This window comes from Dysidea avara, chromosome 14 (genome assembly GCF_963678975.1).
Source record: "Dysidea avara chromosome 14, odDysAvar1.4, whole genome shotgun sequence".
NCBI classification, from domain to species: domain Eukaryota; kingdom Metazoa; phylum Porifera; class Demospongiae; order Dictyoceratida; family Dysideidae; genus Dysidea; species Dysidea avara.
The window spans coordinates 1,918,579-1,933,519 of record NC_089285.1 but is presented as its reverse complement, the minus strand read 5'-3'; the positions used below and the strand labels follow the sequence as shown (position 1 = coordinate 1,933,519).

Here is a 14,941-nt window from a genome sequence, read left to right as displayed (position 1 = left end):
AGTGAAATTTGGGATAAATATCACGAGTGTTGTATTGGAAATTTACCATTTCCAATACAACAAGAGTGGTATTTATCCCAAATTTCACTGCTACCCATGCTATTCCCAGTTAATACCATACTCGCTGCAGATGCATTAGCTTTGCTATGTACGCAATTTGTCACTATGTACTAAACACGCGTCGACACTAATTGGCGCTACATTGTTAACATAAATTCTAGCCAATGAAATTGCAATTACAACTTTTTCACTGCTGTCAGTGAAATACGGGATAAATTTCACTGCTACTATTGAGACTTTTGTACGGGCAGTGAAACAGGTATGGTATTATTACCAAGTACTGTAGTGTATCAAATTATGGCCTGGGCATTTATTTTTTAAAAGCACTTTACACTTGCCCAAAAGTACCACTAATCAGAGGTTAGTCAGCTATAAGAAGTTTCTGTCGATTTCTGGTGACGCTAAGTGAGAGCTATGAATATGTAAAACAATCATACATATTGGTTATCACGTTATCATCCGGTGGTAAGACCAGGCGTTTATTTGAGCATGGCCATATAATTCAAGGCAATATGTGACCGGGCCTGCGAAAATAGGGCATGTCAACACACAAAATTTGCCTACTTTTTCTAGCTTTTGTCAGCCATAACTAATTGCTCCATTATGGTATGGCTATGAACTTTCCAGACTTTGTTTATATTTTATCTGGCTTCACAACACAGCTTACAGAATGCTCATCTCAGTACTGTATTTCAGTACTGAGATATGATGCATTACATGACATGGTATACTTTGTGCCTATGTGCCCTATTTTTGTAGGCCCAGTCACATATGGTAATGCATTAGTCAGTCTTGTGCTCATCTCAAAAATCTTTCAGCCTGAACCTGAATCAGGGCTCTTGGTACAGTCGCTACACAGTGAGCTGTGCATGTATCATTTTTTTAAATTTTCAAGTTTCTGATTCCCTGCCTTAGAGAACCCTGTCAAGAGAGGAGGAAAGTGGCAGCTGATGTTTAGCTGGGAGATCTGGAGAATTCATGCACCAGCCAGTTCCTTAAGTCCCTACAAGATGTAAGACAATATAGTGGGTACTCATATGCTACAAGAACCGCATCTATGAAAAAATACAACCAAGTAAGGAGGTGCATCCTGTGATTCCAGATGTCAGTTGATAATTAATCATCAGTGTTATAAAATTTAAAATGTAGTGTGCATCTAGTCATGGATGTTAGCCTGTAATGTTAGCTGCTTGAAGACAGAACCGTGATTGGTTATGCCACTGGTTAGTAGACTGTAGAAGTAAAGTCGGTGCTGATTCTGGGGGAAGCCCCCCCCCCCCTTATGCTCTACTACACTGTAGTTTCTTACTTGGTGTAAGGTGCAATCGTATACTCATTGGCAAATTGCTTCTTGAAATAGCCACTAGCTAAGATGTACTCTGGTGTATCCAAATAGAACAGTAGGAATAAAAACAATAATACGATCATTTACATCATTATTTTGTCAATTTAACTAAACGGGGGATGAGATTGTTGATAATTTTGCAAAGGAACATCCTAGACAAGTGAAGTTTGCGAACATCGTAAGTGATGTGTGTAGGGGAAGCTTTAAAACCCGGAATACAGAATAACGGAACAGCGGAATATGCAAAATCTTAGATCAAGCTAATTCTACGCCTCTACTGGCATAGACTCCTCACCTCTTACAATTGCGAACACAGGACAACACTAGAACAAATCTCAGCGATTCTTAGGGTGATCTTCAAGTAGAATTCACACAATAGAAACATTCTAAATCGATCTTTCCAGGCTAAACTACTTTCAAATACACTTCTCTATAGATTCACTGCTAAACCTTCAGTTCTTTTTGCTGTACTAGCTAATATTAGCTATCACTCATGAGTAACTGCCCGAATTTATTAGCGCACACCATTTTCTAAGAATTCAACCTCGAATGATTATTCTACTTAACTCACCCTCCTCAATTGTTAGCCATCCATCTCTAATTGAATATAAAAAAAACTCGGAAGATTAAGTGCTGCTTTAGCTTGACCTGTTTGTAGAAGGTGACTCTAATATATTCAGGCAGTTACTTGTGAGTGGTAGCCAATATTAGCTAGTACAGTAAAGAGAACTGAAGGTTTAGCAGTGGATCTATAGAGAAGTGTATTTGAAAGTAGTTTAGCCTGGAAAGATCGATTTAGAATGTTTCTTTTGTGTGATTTCTATTTGAAGATCACCCTAAGAATCGCTGAGATTTGTTCTGGTGTTGTCCTGTGTTCGCGATTGTACGAGGTGAGAAGTCTATGCCAGTAGAGGCGTAGAATTAGCTTGATCTAAGATTTTGCTTATTCCGCTGTTCCGTTATTCCGGGTTTTAATGCTTCCCTGTATGTAGGTAGTTCTACAGTGGTACGTACCTAAGTGATTTGTGTGTGTGGGTACAGCTATACGTAGATCACAAGAATAAAACTTTAATGACATTTAATATTTCTTCTTGTCTTCAGGTTCAGTGCTATGTACAAGTTCTATCTATAAAAGGTATGTTTGAGCATATAATTTTTCAAAGTTTTCCTGGTGGGCCTAAAAGGTTTGTGCTCTTTGCACACTATGCAATCATTTCTGCAGTGTGCCCCATCCCCTTTTAGCAAAATCCTAGATCTGCCCCTGAAAGTGTTCCCATCTTAAGGGAATGAGAACACACAAAGTTATGTAATTTTCCTGCATGTGACATTCATTGAAGCAAAAAGTATGAACTGATGAAGTCATAATAGAAATGTTGGTTTGCAGGGTTAAAATTTAAGCTAAATTACAAATATCTACGTGGCAACCAGTAGTATACCACTGGACTGATTAATCAAATACATAGTGTATTACCACAGTACTGTAATACTGTGCCAGTACTTGTAAGACTGCGTGGTCCTATACTGCTTAGCACAAAATGCATTGTTGACACTTGCATACCTAAAGCACTTCCGTACTCCTCTGATACTACAGGTGTACCAATAACAGTTTGCTTAAATCACATACACTGTAGTCCTTACACCTGTGAATTTCAGGTCTTCCTAGTACTGTACTTTATGATTATACTTATACGTTACACATATGTTTGAAAAATCAACCACTGTGTCACATTTGACACCTCAAATATTTGTGGTTGAAGTAAAGCACTAACCAACTTTGTGATACAACTTCCATGCTATTACTGTACTGGAACACTGTAAATTACAGTTTATTTCACATGTGTTTGAACATTGTGTTTTTCGTAAATCATTCTGTTCAGTTTTCTAATGAAACGGAAGCCTTTCATTAGGGATCTGCTTCCTGTTTGTATGATCATAGATCATTAATTTTGTAGATGGACTTCTGAATAGCCCACGCAATGTTCAAAAACATGTGCATACGTGACAAAGTGCTTGAATTTTACAAAATCCGGTCACATTATTAATCAAATTTTGTATTATTTAATAGGGGTTTGAATGTCATCATAGTATTGATTCTGAAGACGACTTTAGTTCAGCAGGAATCATTGGGAATGATCAGGGAGACAACAGAGAGGACATTTCAGAAATCAGCACTTCAGAATCGGAAGATAACGACGATGCTTATCAGGTAAGAATGATTTTATGTAAAAAAACCTTAATAATTATATCTTGGACCAATTTAGTACATGTAGTGTGCTATGTGTGTAGCATGTGATGTGTACATCTGACTGCCTGTGTGGTATATATGTGTGTATTATGTCTTTGTGTTGGTACCCAAGGTCCCATCACCCTGGGGCATGGTTAAGTCCCACTAACCTTCCCCCAAGCGGACGAGCATGGCTCTTAGTGCCGGATTAGTTCACAGACACCCCAGCTTTGCTGGGTCAGCATGACCGTCTGATGGTAGCTATAGAGACTTTACTCTGTGTGTGTGTGCCAGCATAGATAATGTATGTCACATGGATTGGAAACGCCCGTATTATTTACATAGTGACGTCATGGGCTATCCTCGTTTCGCTGCGCGTAAACTTTATGGTCTCGACAGGTGGAAGATTTCGCTGTACTTGTAACCAGCAAATTAGTGTTTGTTGTTTACAGCTGGGTTAGTTACCACCTACACTAATTGGAGGCTGGACTGGGTAGGGACGCTGGAGAGCAGTAAACAATAGCGTAAGAAAATTCAGGTTCAAAGGTGAAATATGGTGTTTCAAAACGGTTGTGCAAATTTCTTGAAGAAACAGAAAGTGTAGCATTGTTTCTTTGCTGCGGTTTACACCACTTGTAGCAGGTAGAGTGTAATAGGCTAGCTAGATATTCACTGCTTTGCTGTATATTTCCACTGCTTCGATAAAACTTCAGAAAACAGGCACTACTTTGTGCTATTGTTTAGCCCAAGCTGAGCAATACTGTAGCTTAAAATTTATTTCAATGTATCACACATTTCTTTGGTTGTGTAAATGCGGTGACGAGAAGTTGGCAAATAGTACTGCTGTTGAATTATTAGCTGGTGCGTACCTGCCATTGTCACCTGTCGCAAACAATATTTCTCCCAAACAATATTTCTCCCAGTACCCACAGACACGCTGTGTTCTTGTTCAGTACACAACGCAACACAATAAACAATGTAAAAGGAATGTCCACGCCTTCGAACCGGCCTTCAAACAAGCAAGAGAAAGCCAAACAGCCACTCAACAAATTTCCCAATGTATTGGCACACCGTAACTAGGATAGGAAAATAATTTAACGGGCGTTTCCAATCCAGTAGGAACGCATACATTATCTATGGTGCCAGCAGGTCCCAATTAACAGCTGGGTTGACTGGAGCAATGTGAATAAAGTTTCTTGCTCAAGGAAACAACAACACTAAAAGTGGCATCACTGAGCATGGAACCTGCAACCTTATGATACACAGGCTGATGCTCTTAACTATTTGGCTATGTTGGCTCACTGAGTACCTGTGGAAGCAATTGCTTGTATCACTTAGTGGAGTTTGGGTCATTATGGAAGTTTGGGTTCCATGACCTCTTCGGTTCCATTCCTCAGGTTACTATATGGCTATAGCCACCTAGCAAACCAGCACTGGTTTGCCTGTGCACCACTCATGCACTTGAGTCTAGTACAGGCCAATCCTCTTGGGGTAGGACTGTGATTTGCACAGTTGTTGTAGGCTTTCCTTTCCATGTGTGTAATGTGCACTACTGCATCCATGTGTGTGCATGATTAAAATGTGTAGTCGTATCTTTAAGTTTGATTTTGTGTTAGCCTTATTATGGGTAAAATTTTAGTGTCAAAACATTGGAAACATTTCTTGAGTTGAGCCAATGTTTAATTTTAGGATCTGTAACCCAGTGACAAAGCAATCCGGTCACATATAATCAAGTGATTGCAGTATGTAATGTTTACATGTTTGTATATATAGCTAATTGAACTATATTATGAATTACAGGTTGATGATGACGGAGATGAGATTGTCTCTGATGATGAAATAGATGACAACGCAGAGCCATCTACTAGTACAGGGCCAATTTCTTGGAAGCTACGAACCATTTTAGTAATCCTGTTTCTTTGGCAATTTAGATTCTCAATATCTGACACAGCCATGGTGGCAATTTTCCATTTTCTCTACTGGTTGTTTCGGTTAGTGTCTGTGAAATTTTACAAAACAGTTGATGGAGAAGAAGTTGCAGAAGAATTTCCAAGAACATTAAAGCATGCCTCAAAACTGGCTGGTGTTAATTCTGATCCATTTACAGACTATATTGTCTGCCCTAAGTGTGAAGCCATTTTTGCTTATGAACTTGGATATACCTTGGAAGGTGGCAACAAAATTCCAAACCGGTGTCCTTTTGTTGAGTATCCGAACCATCCACATTCTTCGAAGCGCCAGCCTTGTGATGCTTTTTTAATGAAAACTGTGAAGACAAGAAGTGGCAAAACAACAGTAAAGCCTTATAAAGTGTTTGCTTATCAACCTCTTGAGACTGCAGTTACTAACCTTGCAAACAGAACAGGCTTCATTGACTTGTGTGAGAATTGGCGAGAAAGGTGGAATCCTGGACCAGATGGAGTGATGTGTGACATCTATGATGGCCATGTCTGGAAAGACTTCCAGAAAGTTGGTGGATTATCCTTTTTAGAATCAAAATTTTCTTGGTGCTTTACTCTTAATGTGGATTTTTTCCAACCATTTTCCCATACACGTAAGTGGCATTACATTATCTATACTTGCTGTATCTGTTCATATGTACGCACACCCCTTACATACGTGTATGTGAGCAATGCTTGACACAGTGAAACCTTTGACCTCTATTAAAAACCTCATACATAAGTCCAAAATGTGTCAGATGTAACTTTTTTCTTCTCAGTAACAGTGCTCATAGATGACAAAGTTTCACTGTATTTAATTATAGCATTACTGAAATACAGTAAATAAGATTTGAAATGAATTGTTGCTTTCATTTGATGTTGCCATATTTTCTTTCTACAATGTAGAGTACTCAGTTGGTGTTATGTACCTGTCATTGAATAATTTACCAAGAAGCATAAGATATAAAAGGGAGAACGTTCTTATTGTGGGCATCATACCTGGTCCTCGTGAACCAAAGTTAACTATGAACTCATATTTAATGCCATTAGTGCAAGATCTGGAAAGATTCTGGGCAGGAGTTACTATACGCTGTGAGAACTATATTCCTAGCACACTGTACATACGTGCAGCAGTTATATGCTGTGCATGTGATATACCTGCAACCAGAAAATTATGTGGTTTTGCAGCACATTCTGCCAGGTTAGGATGTTCAAAGTGTTTGAAGGAATTTCCTTCAGAGGAAATAGGTGGAACTAAACGAACTGACTATTCAGGTTTTGACAAAGAAACTTGGACGCCTCGTAGTCTTGATGTACACATCACAAAAGCTATGGAGTATTTAAACGCTGACACGCTATCTGATAGGAAACAGATAATGAAGGATCATGGAGTTAGATATTCATGTCTTAACGAACTGCCATACTTTAATTCTATACGTTTTGCTGTCATTGACCCCATGCATAACTTGTATTTGGGGTCAGCTAAGCGTATGATGGAGATTTGGTTGGAGTTTGATATACTCTCTAGAAGCCAATTTACCAAAATAGAAGATGTAGTGGCAAAGATCATGACACCACAAGATGTTGGATGGATTCCTTTAAAAATTTCGTCAGGGTTTTCAGGCTTTACTGCTGATCAGTGGCGTAATTGGACCACCATATTCTCTGCAGTTGCTTTAAAGGAAGTGCTTCCACCCACTCATCTCCATTGTTGGCTGCTTTTTGTTAGGGCTTGCTGTTTGCTTGGCAACCGGTGTACTTCTGCTAGTATTGCTTGTCAAGCAAATGCATATTTGACTGAGTTTTGTAAGCAGGTTGAGCTCCTTTATGGTAAATATTCTTGTACCCCAAATCTTCATCTTTCCCTTCACCTGGAAGACTGTTTGTTGGACTATGGTCCAGTTCATGCGTTTTGGTGCTTTGTGTTCGAACGCTGTAATGGTTTGCTTGGAAGATACCATACAAATAACGAACGCATAGAATCACAGATTATGCGAAAGTTTCTGCGTGAGCAGCAAATCCTATCAGCTGATGCTCCATCTGAAGCAAAGGATGTGTTAAATATACTACATTCAGCCTCATGTGGTTCACTTCTAGAAAGTTGTTATGACCCATACAGCCCTATCATTCTGAAGTTGCAAACTCTGGCAAGATGTGAGTTGAATGGAGTGAACGATTTTTCACTGTCACCATCAGATAATTACATCCAACTCTTAACACCACGATTTCAAGGAGTTCTCACCACCTCCCAAAAGGAAAGGCTTTCTAACATGTACAGATTTCTGTATCCCAATATCAACTTTGACCATTTTTCATCATTTTATGAATACTCAAGTCGTTGCATTGTAGCCAAAGAAATATTTTGCATCACAAATGCCAAAGAGCGGTCATCTGTTGTGATGGCTGATTGGCCAACAGAATGTTTATCCAATCGTTCCCAAAACCAGGTTGGACGTATACAAAAAATAATACGTCACAGCATCAAAGTGTTTCAGTCTGGCTCAATTAAAGAGATTCAACGTGTTTTTTGTTTTGTTGAATGGTACATGAAGCACAGCAGGGAAAACTTCTATGGTACTTCAGCAACTACATGTACTAACATCACTTTTAGTGAAAGTTTATGTTCGTATCTGCCAATACAGAGGATTTCAAAGCGCTGTGCTTACGCCACTCTTAAGGTGACAACAGTACAAATTTGTTTCCTAGTCTATACTCCAATCAAGCTGGGTCCCTGAGAATAGTAGCGTGACACAACATGTAAATGTCCTATTCATGTACTGCATACATGTGTGTTTCCTCTGCTTACTGAAAATCTTTCATTTGGATGAACCGTAGTACAAATACATACACATTATCAGGGCATACTAGCAGTAGCAATGTCGATCAATTGATGAAAAATTTTGGGAGAACTGCTCTATAGTAACCAATAGCAACAGGGTGGGAGGGCATACTGACTGACTGACTAGCAGTAGCAATGTCGATCAATTGATGAAAATTTTTGGGAGAACTGCTCTATAGTAACTAATAGCAATAGGGTGGGAGGGCATACTGACTGACTGACTAGCAGTAGCAATGTCGATCAATTGATGAAAATTTTTGGGAGAACTGCTCTATAGTAACAACAGGGTGGGAGGGCATACTGACTGACTGACTAGCAGTAGCAATGTCGATCAATTGATGAAAAATTTTGGGAGAACTGCTCTATAGTAACTAATAGCAACAGGGTGGGAGGGCATACTGACTGACTGACTAGCAGTAGCAATGCCGATCAATTGATGAAAAATTATGGGAGAACTGCTCTATAGTAACCAATAGCAACAGGGTCGGAGGGCATACTGACTGACTGATAGCAGTAGCAATGCCGATCAATTGATGAAAATTTTTGGGAGAACTGCTCTATAGTAACTAATAGCAACAGGGTGGGAGGGCATACTGACTGACTGACTAGCAGTAGCAATGCCGATCAATTGATGAAAAATTTTGGGAGAACTGCTCTATAGTAACCAATAGCAACAGGGTGGGAGGGCATACTGACTGACTGACTAGCAGTAGCAATGTCGATCAATTGATGAAAATTTTTGGGAGAACTGCTCTATAGTAACTAATAGCAACAGGGTGGGAGGGCATACTGACTGACTGACTAGCAGTAGCAATGTCGATCAATTGATGAAAATTTTTGGGAGAACTGCTCTATAGTAACCAATAGCAACAGGGTGGGAGGGCATACTGACTGACTGACTAGCAGTAGCAATGCCGATCAATTGATGAAAATTTTTGGGAGAACTGCTCTACAGTAACACATAGCCAGGGGCTATAAAAACTATTAGGTATTTTAGGGGTTCTTACCACTTAGGCAATTACAGGACATATTTATAGCTACCATACATTCTATTTTACAACATAGCTGTACATCACTAACTGGTAGCAAAGCTGAATCAAGAAGTAGCAGCCATTATAATAGTGGCACAGGCAGCCAAAGATGTACTAAATGAAACAAGACAATTGTTTGCGTCATGTGTGTGTAGTTGGTAAGTTATGGAGGATTCAGTTAAGACTGATATTCAGCCAAATTTATTCATTGCAAGAGATCCATACTTGCAGTCATTGGTTTCAATATCCATACTTCGGCTTGTATTTACAACTAGCCAAAACATAATTGTGACCGGGCCTGCAATAACCGGGCATGTGGGCACATATATGAAAATTTGTTTTTTTACATAATCATAAGCAGTACGCTATTATCTAACCTTCCAGAAAGTTTCAGCTCCATCCGTTATAAAATCGCGCTGTTATGAGTGCTCAAAGTTTCCAGGTGTGTTGAGAAACTGAAATCGCTGGGTTTAATTGGTTTTCCGTGCACTTTCTGTATACGCGTGTTCATGATTATGTTTACAAATCGCTCACCTGATAAAGATTTGTTACACGGATGAAATGCGTAATTTTACGGTACTTTAAAAATGGAAGACCATGTGCTGCCTCTTCTTGAGCAATTCTCGTTGTAAGATCCATATCAATTGAAAAGAAAGGAGTTGGTCTATTTGTTACTGAACATTTTTGTAAGTTACGCTATTGTTTGCTGGTAATAATGTACAATACGAACGAAATAAAGTAGTTTAGTTTCATTGTACACAGTTCTAAGTAATAACAATACAGTAATGACAATGTCTTGATGCTTTATACACAGGGTAGATGATCAACTATCACGCGCCATTGTTGGTTGAGGGCAAACAAGATCTTTGGCATAATCTGGACAAAAGTCGCGGATCTTCTCGAATAGGTAATATTGACGATCTGTACTTAATTCATCTGGTACAACCCGAGATGGCAGACAATGGGGTGAGGGACGCCATGACGAATCCTTCACCAACACAATTTGGCGCTCATTGCCAGAGTTGGAGCTCTTCACAAATACTGTGCCAGGTGAGGTAACTTTAAAATGAAAATGCTGCATTTGGGTAATCCCTTTTAAAGCAGTTTTCTTTGTGTGCTCCTCAAAGAACTCGCTCCAATTGTAGGTTGGAACAAAGTAATCCCCTTCAAGAGTGCCTACCAGTTGTGGAACATTGACAAATGAAGAGGTGCTGATCACATTGGCAATGTCATCCAGACTACCAACCTTTGTGCGGCGAAAGGTCTGCTTTGCAAGTCCAAAGCACCAATCAGGTGCGAACTTTGTATGACCCACTGGTAGGAATGATATTTTTATCTCCCGATGTAAGCCAGTGAGTACACGCCACATTAGGTATCCCATCATGTATCTGTTTTTATTTTGTCCACAGCAATTATCTGCGTGCAAGTGGACCGATGTCTCCCCTAATCCATGGTTGGCAAAGAAGTGGTGTATCATTGATATGATTGAATTAGCACCTTTTCCAACGTTGAAAGATTCATCTATCAAATATGTCACCTGCAGAGTATGGGAGGTATTGGTTTGCTTTTGAAAACAGCTACAGTGCTTACTTGCCGTGGTATAGCCTCACAGCATACACCGAAGATGGCACATTTGCGTGGCGTAAGGAAGTACACTGGTCCTGGTTGGAAAGGGTCACTTGGATAATGCACCTATTGGAAACGAAGGTATGTGTGTAAGTTACAGTGAACAATTTTACCTGCTGCGCCATGTCAAAGCTGTAGTGCATTTTCACTTCTGTGCTCATTGGAGGTATCATTGACCCTGGAGCTGGCAGTTGGAGAGTTCCGTCTACTTCAAACTGGTCTTTCAAGTTTTGTCGAGTTGTCTTGCATATGGTCCGATATGCAGTCCTCTCCTCACTGACGATTTTAAGATGGTCCCTAGCCAAGCTTATCACCTGAAGAAGGTACAAAAATACAGTGATGTCTAAATCCAGTATATAACATACTGTACGATGGATGTGGTTCATTGTCATCTGTTTTTTTTTTGTTTGTTTTTGTTGTTTAATTCTGGTCTTCAGAATGGAACAAAAGATGTTGTTTTCATTGTCTATAGACTTTGTACCATACACACAATCCATTGTACAGTGTGTTATATAACCAGCAAATGTATGCAGGGAAAATCTCTCTAATCTGACACTTCTAACCCAAGATATTTCTGATAGCTTGCTAGACCTGTAGGATTTTACATCCTTTGTAGTTAAGTGTCAGATTGTAGAGTGCCAGAATATGAAAATACCCTCTCTTTTTCGTGGTCTGATCGGTTGGTGACCTTCATAATAGCAGTGCTATTTTGCTGGCATGTCCAGCATAAGTCATTGCGTGGCTTGCTGATGATAATGTGCGGGAGCAAGTCCTGCCAATATCTGCAAAATGTCCTGTAGGTCACAGGACGTAAACCCAAGGCAGCAGCACTTTCAGTTAAACAGCATTCCTTGTATCGCCGCCATATTTTCTATACAAAAATACAAAGAATGTTTTAAGTTGTGCAATGTTTCTCATGCATCAAAACAAGATTTCATAATACTTATAATGAATTCTTGATAAAAGGCTTTTCATACATAGTCCATTGGCTTTAGAGAAATTGCTGAGAAATAAGCTAAGTTGCATATAAGTACATAAGCAGCTATATTATTGCATTTTTTTGTGGGACAACAAAAGCACTACCACGTACTGTCTTTTCCATGCAGTACGAAGTAGCTATATACTGTAAACTTGGGCAAATGCAGTCACTGGAATGACAGTGTTCGCTTCCCATGTCATAAATAATATAGTATAAAATAGGGATTGACAACAGTGATGTCACTACGGACAATCCTTGTTATGGGTTTGACTTGTCGTTAAGGGTTGACCAGTTCCTCAGTTCACAAAATATGACCTTCATACAAATCTTCAACCATTGTGGAGACCAAATAAAATTGTACCTTGTCTTTGTCCTGAGTAATAGCACCACACAATTATTGGTGCCATGCCTGGGCAACCAAGGCGATGAAGTTCAGAGACAAACTGGCAGTGCACTGCTGTGATTTGATAGCACTCACCCAATGAAACATTGAAAAAAAGTATAATACACAGAGAAACCAAGTCAAGTTAGTAAGATATGACCACTCAAAGTCTGAACCTGTAATGAGTATTGTGAGTACATAAAACTATTAGTTCCTATGGAATGAAATCACTGTTGTGAATCCTGCCCATACTATATCTGTGTTAGAATGCTGTGACTAACTTTTTGTATTAACAGCTGCTTGGTGTGGGTTAATTAGGTTCATGAGGAAGGAGACAAACTTAACTTATGGCTAGCATCACTAGTAGCATTCTCTGATGCACTATACTTGTCATAGCGGCTACCTGTTTATAAAGGCCATTACAGCTAAATAAAATTCCCTAATGGAGAATTTGTACATCAAACTGCCTGTTTAAAATATTGATCTGAAGGCGACTACTTATATGAGTATGTTTTGCTTACCTTTTTGCTTTCAGATGATGGTAGCAGCTTTATGTCATCCCTCTTGTACCCTGGAATTCGGCCAGGCAACAGAATGGCATTCTGTTCTGAAAAGTTCTGTATGAACTTTACCAGGTTGGTGATGTGCTTAAAAGAAAGTGCATTGTGTGGGGTAACTTTGCTGTTTCCATGAGTCCGGGGACATAGGCCATTATTGAGGTAACTCTTCTTAATGGCTGGAACCCTATGTTTCCCCACACTATGCAGAAAGTTGTATGTTTTTCTGCACAATGTTGTCCACTATGCATGTAGGCAATACATGTTTTCTGTCTTTTTGCAGGTTTGTGGCGGCCATGGATCACGTCATCACTTGCATTTGTGGTGGACATAATGGATCCCATAATTACCAAATCAAGCTGTTCATGAGTGAGAAGTGTAGCTTGAGCTCGGAGATCAGTGTAATGCTGTGCAGAAAACAAATCACTGCATGGTTTTCCATCAACTTTAGTACAGCCACAAGTCTTCATTATGAACTGCTCACACCTTCGTTTCTCTACCAGCTGCTCTTCATGGTCGTCAAACATGGACTCATCAATTTCATCATCAATAGTTGGAGGAGACTGTGAAGAGTCCGCATCAGTAGTAACATTAGTGCTGTCATCTAACTCCACAGGTTCAGTAGAAGGACTCACATCATCTAGTCCCAAGTCCATTTCAAACAAGCCTGCAGTAATTATTTTATTATTTTTTATGACTGTATTGCTTGCTACCTGTATCACTGTATGTTGTGTGCTCTGTTACACTATCCTCCAAGTTATCATCATTGATATCTGTGAGAGAGTGTGGTTAATGGACACACTGTCAAGACAATTGTCTGCACTGACCTTCATTATTAAGTTGTTCTGTGTCTTGTGAGCCTAAAGGATGGAATGTGAGTGTTACTGTGGTTAATTAAATTGTTGGGAAACCTTCTGTAGTGCTGACGTCGTCATCACTTTCGTCACTTCCGTCAAAGTAATCCTCAATAAGCGCCTCAATTGCACTGTGATCGCAGCCGTCAGGATAGTACGCTATCCCTTCTCCAGTGAGATAGTTCAGGGCTGATACCACTCTACTACGGCTATCTGCCATTCTGCAGCTGGTGAGTAGTGTATTCGCGCTACTTTCTAAGCAAATCGGGTGATTTGTTCAGTCCCGTTTATTGCATGTCGCCATTCTACACAGGCTCTCATTTCACTTCATAACTTTCGCCTAACGCTACGCAACGAGCTAGCACTTTGCACAGAGAAGCGTTGTGAGTTACCCCATCAATTAATGCAATAAACTGAAAATGTCATTTTCGAAGTTTGGCTGTTCTGAAAATTTTACTTTGTGCCCACATGCCCGGTATTCGCAGGCCCGGTCACAATTTGTAACTAGCCAAGTCAATTACAACTAGCTTTTTAGCCACAACTAGCCCCCTTTTTAGCTTGAGATACATTGGTTTTATGAGTGTTATGGCTCAACAATGACTGAAGCTATGTGAACCAAATTTTCTCACGATTTACACTAATTCTAATTCCTTACCTTTGAAAGTTTCTAGTAAACAAGCCGCCAAGAACTAAGTTTCCCACCATTATAGATAGTTTTTTTAACGAGCTTGACCTTGCCATGGTAGTATCCGGCAAGCTCGACAATAGGTGGGTGGTCAGGGCTGGAGGCAGGCAAGGGAATTTTGAAACAAAATGTCTGAGGCTGGCAAATGGGTGAAATAGGTCCTGTTGTGGGCCATACAGGGCTCAAAACTGACTAGAATGAGAGCCAAGGACCACTACAGCTCTTCAACCAACCACACTGAGTCATACAGCCACACACAGCCATCTACAGTCTGGCCAGAGCACCTTTATGGACCCAGACCATCTGTACGGATGGCCAATGGCCTTGGAACAGCCAGCCAGCAAAAGCAGACTATTCAATTCAGGCATTGGAATTTGATAGTGCATTTATGTAGTTATGGCAAAAAATTGAACTTCCAT

The 14,941-nt window shown here is 39.8% G+C and overlaps 2 protein-coding genes and 1 long non-coding RNA gene across 3 annotated transcripts in view; 1 reads left to right on the top strand and 2 right to left on the bottom strand.

The window, feature by feature from the left end:
• The window catches only part of LOC136244275 (uncharacterized), a 33,287-nt gene that overhangs the window by 4,610 nt on the left and 13,736 nt on the right, over positions 1 to 14,941 (bottom strand). The window lies entirely within an intron of this gene.
• Positions 6,057 to 8,309, top strand: LOC136244780 (uncharacterized). Its single transcript, XM_066036336.1, has 2 exons — positions 6,057 to 6,183; positions 6,476 to 8,309. The coding sequence occupies exon 2, from the start codon at positions 6,493 to 6,495 to the stop codon at positions 8,302 to 8,304; it is 1,812 nt and encodes a 603-aa protein (XP_065892408.1). The 5' UTR covers positions 6,057 to 6,183; positions 6,476 to 6,492; the 3' UTR covers positions 8,305 to 8,309.
• On the bottom strand, positions 10,139 to 14,327 carry LOC136244293 (uncharacterized). Its single transcript, XM_066035845.1, has 4 exons — positions 12,948 to 14,327; positions 11,179 to 11,936; positions 11,030 to 11,131; positions 10,139 to 10,976 (listed from the first exon to the last, which is right to left on the bottom strand). The coding sequence occupies exons 2-4, from the start codon at positions 11,560 to 11,562 to the stop codon at positions 10,263 to 10,265; spliced, it is 1,200 nt and encodes a 399-aa protein (XP_065891917.1). The 5' UTR covers positions 11,563 to 11,936; positions 12,948 to 14,327; the 3' UTR covers positions 10,139 to 10,262.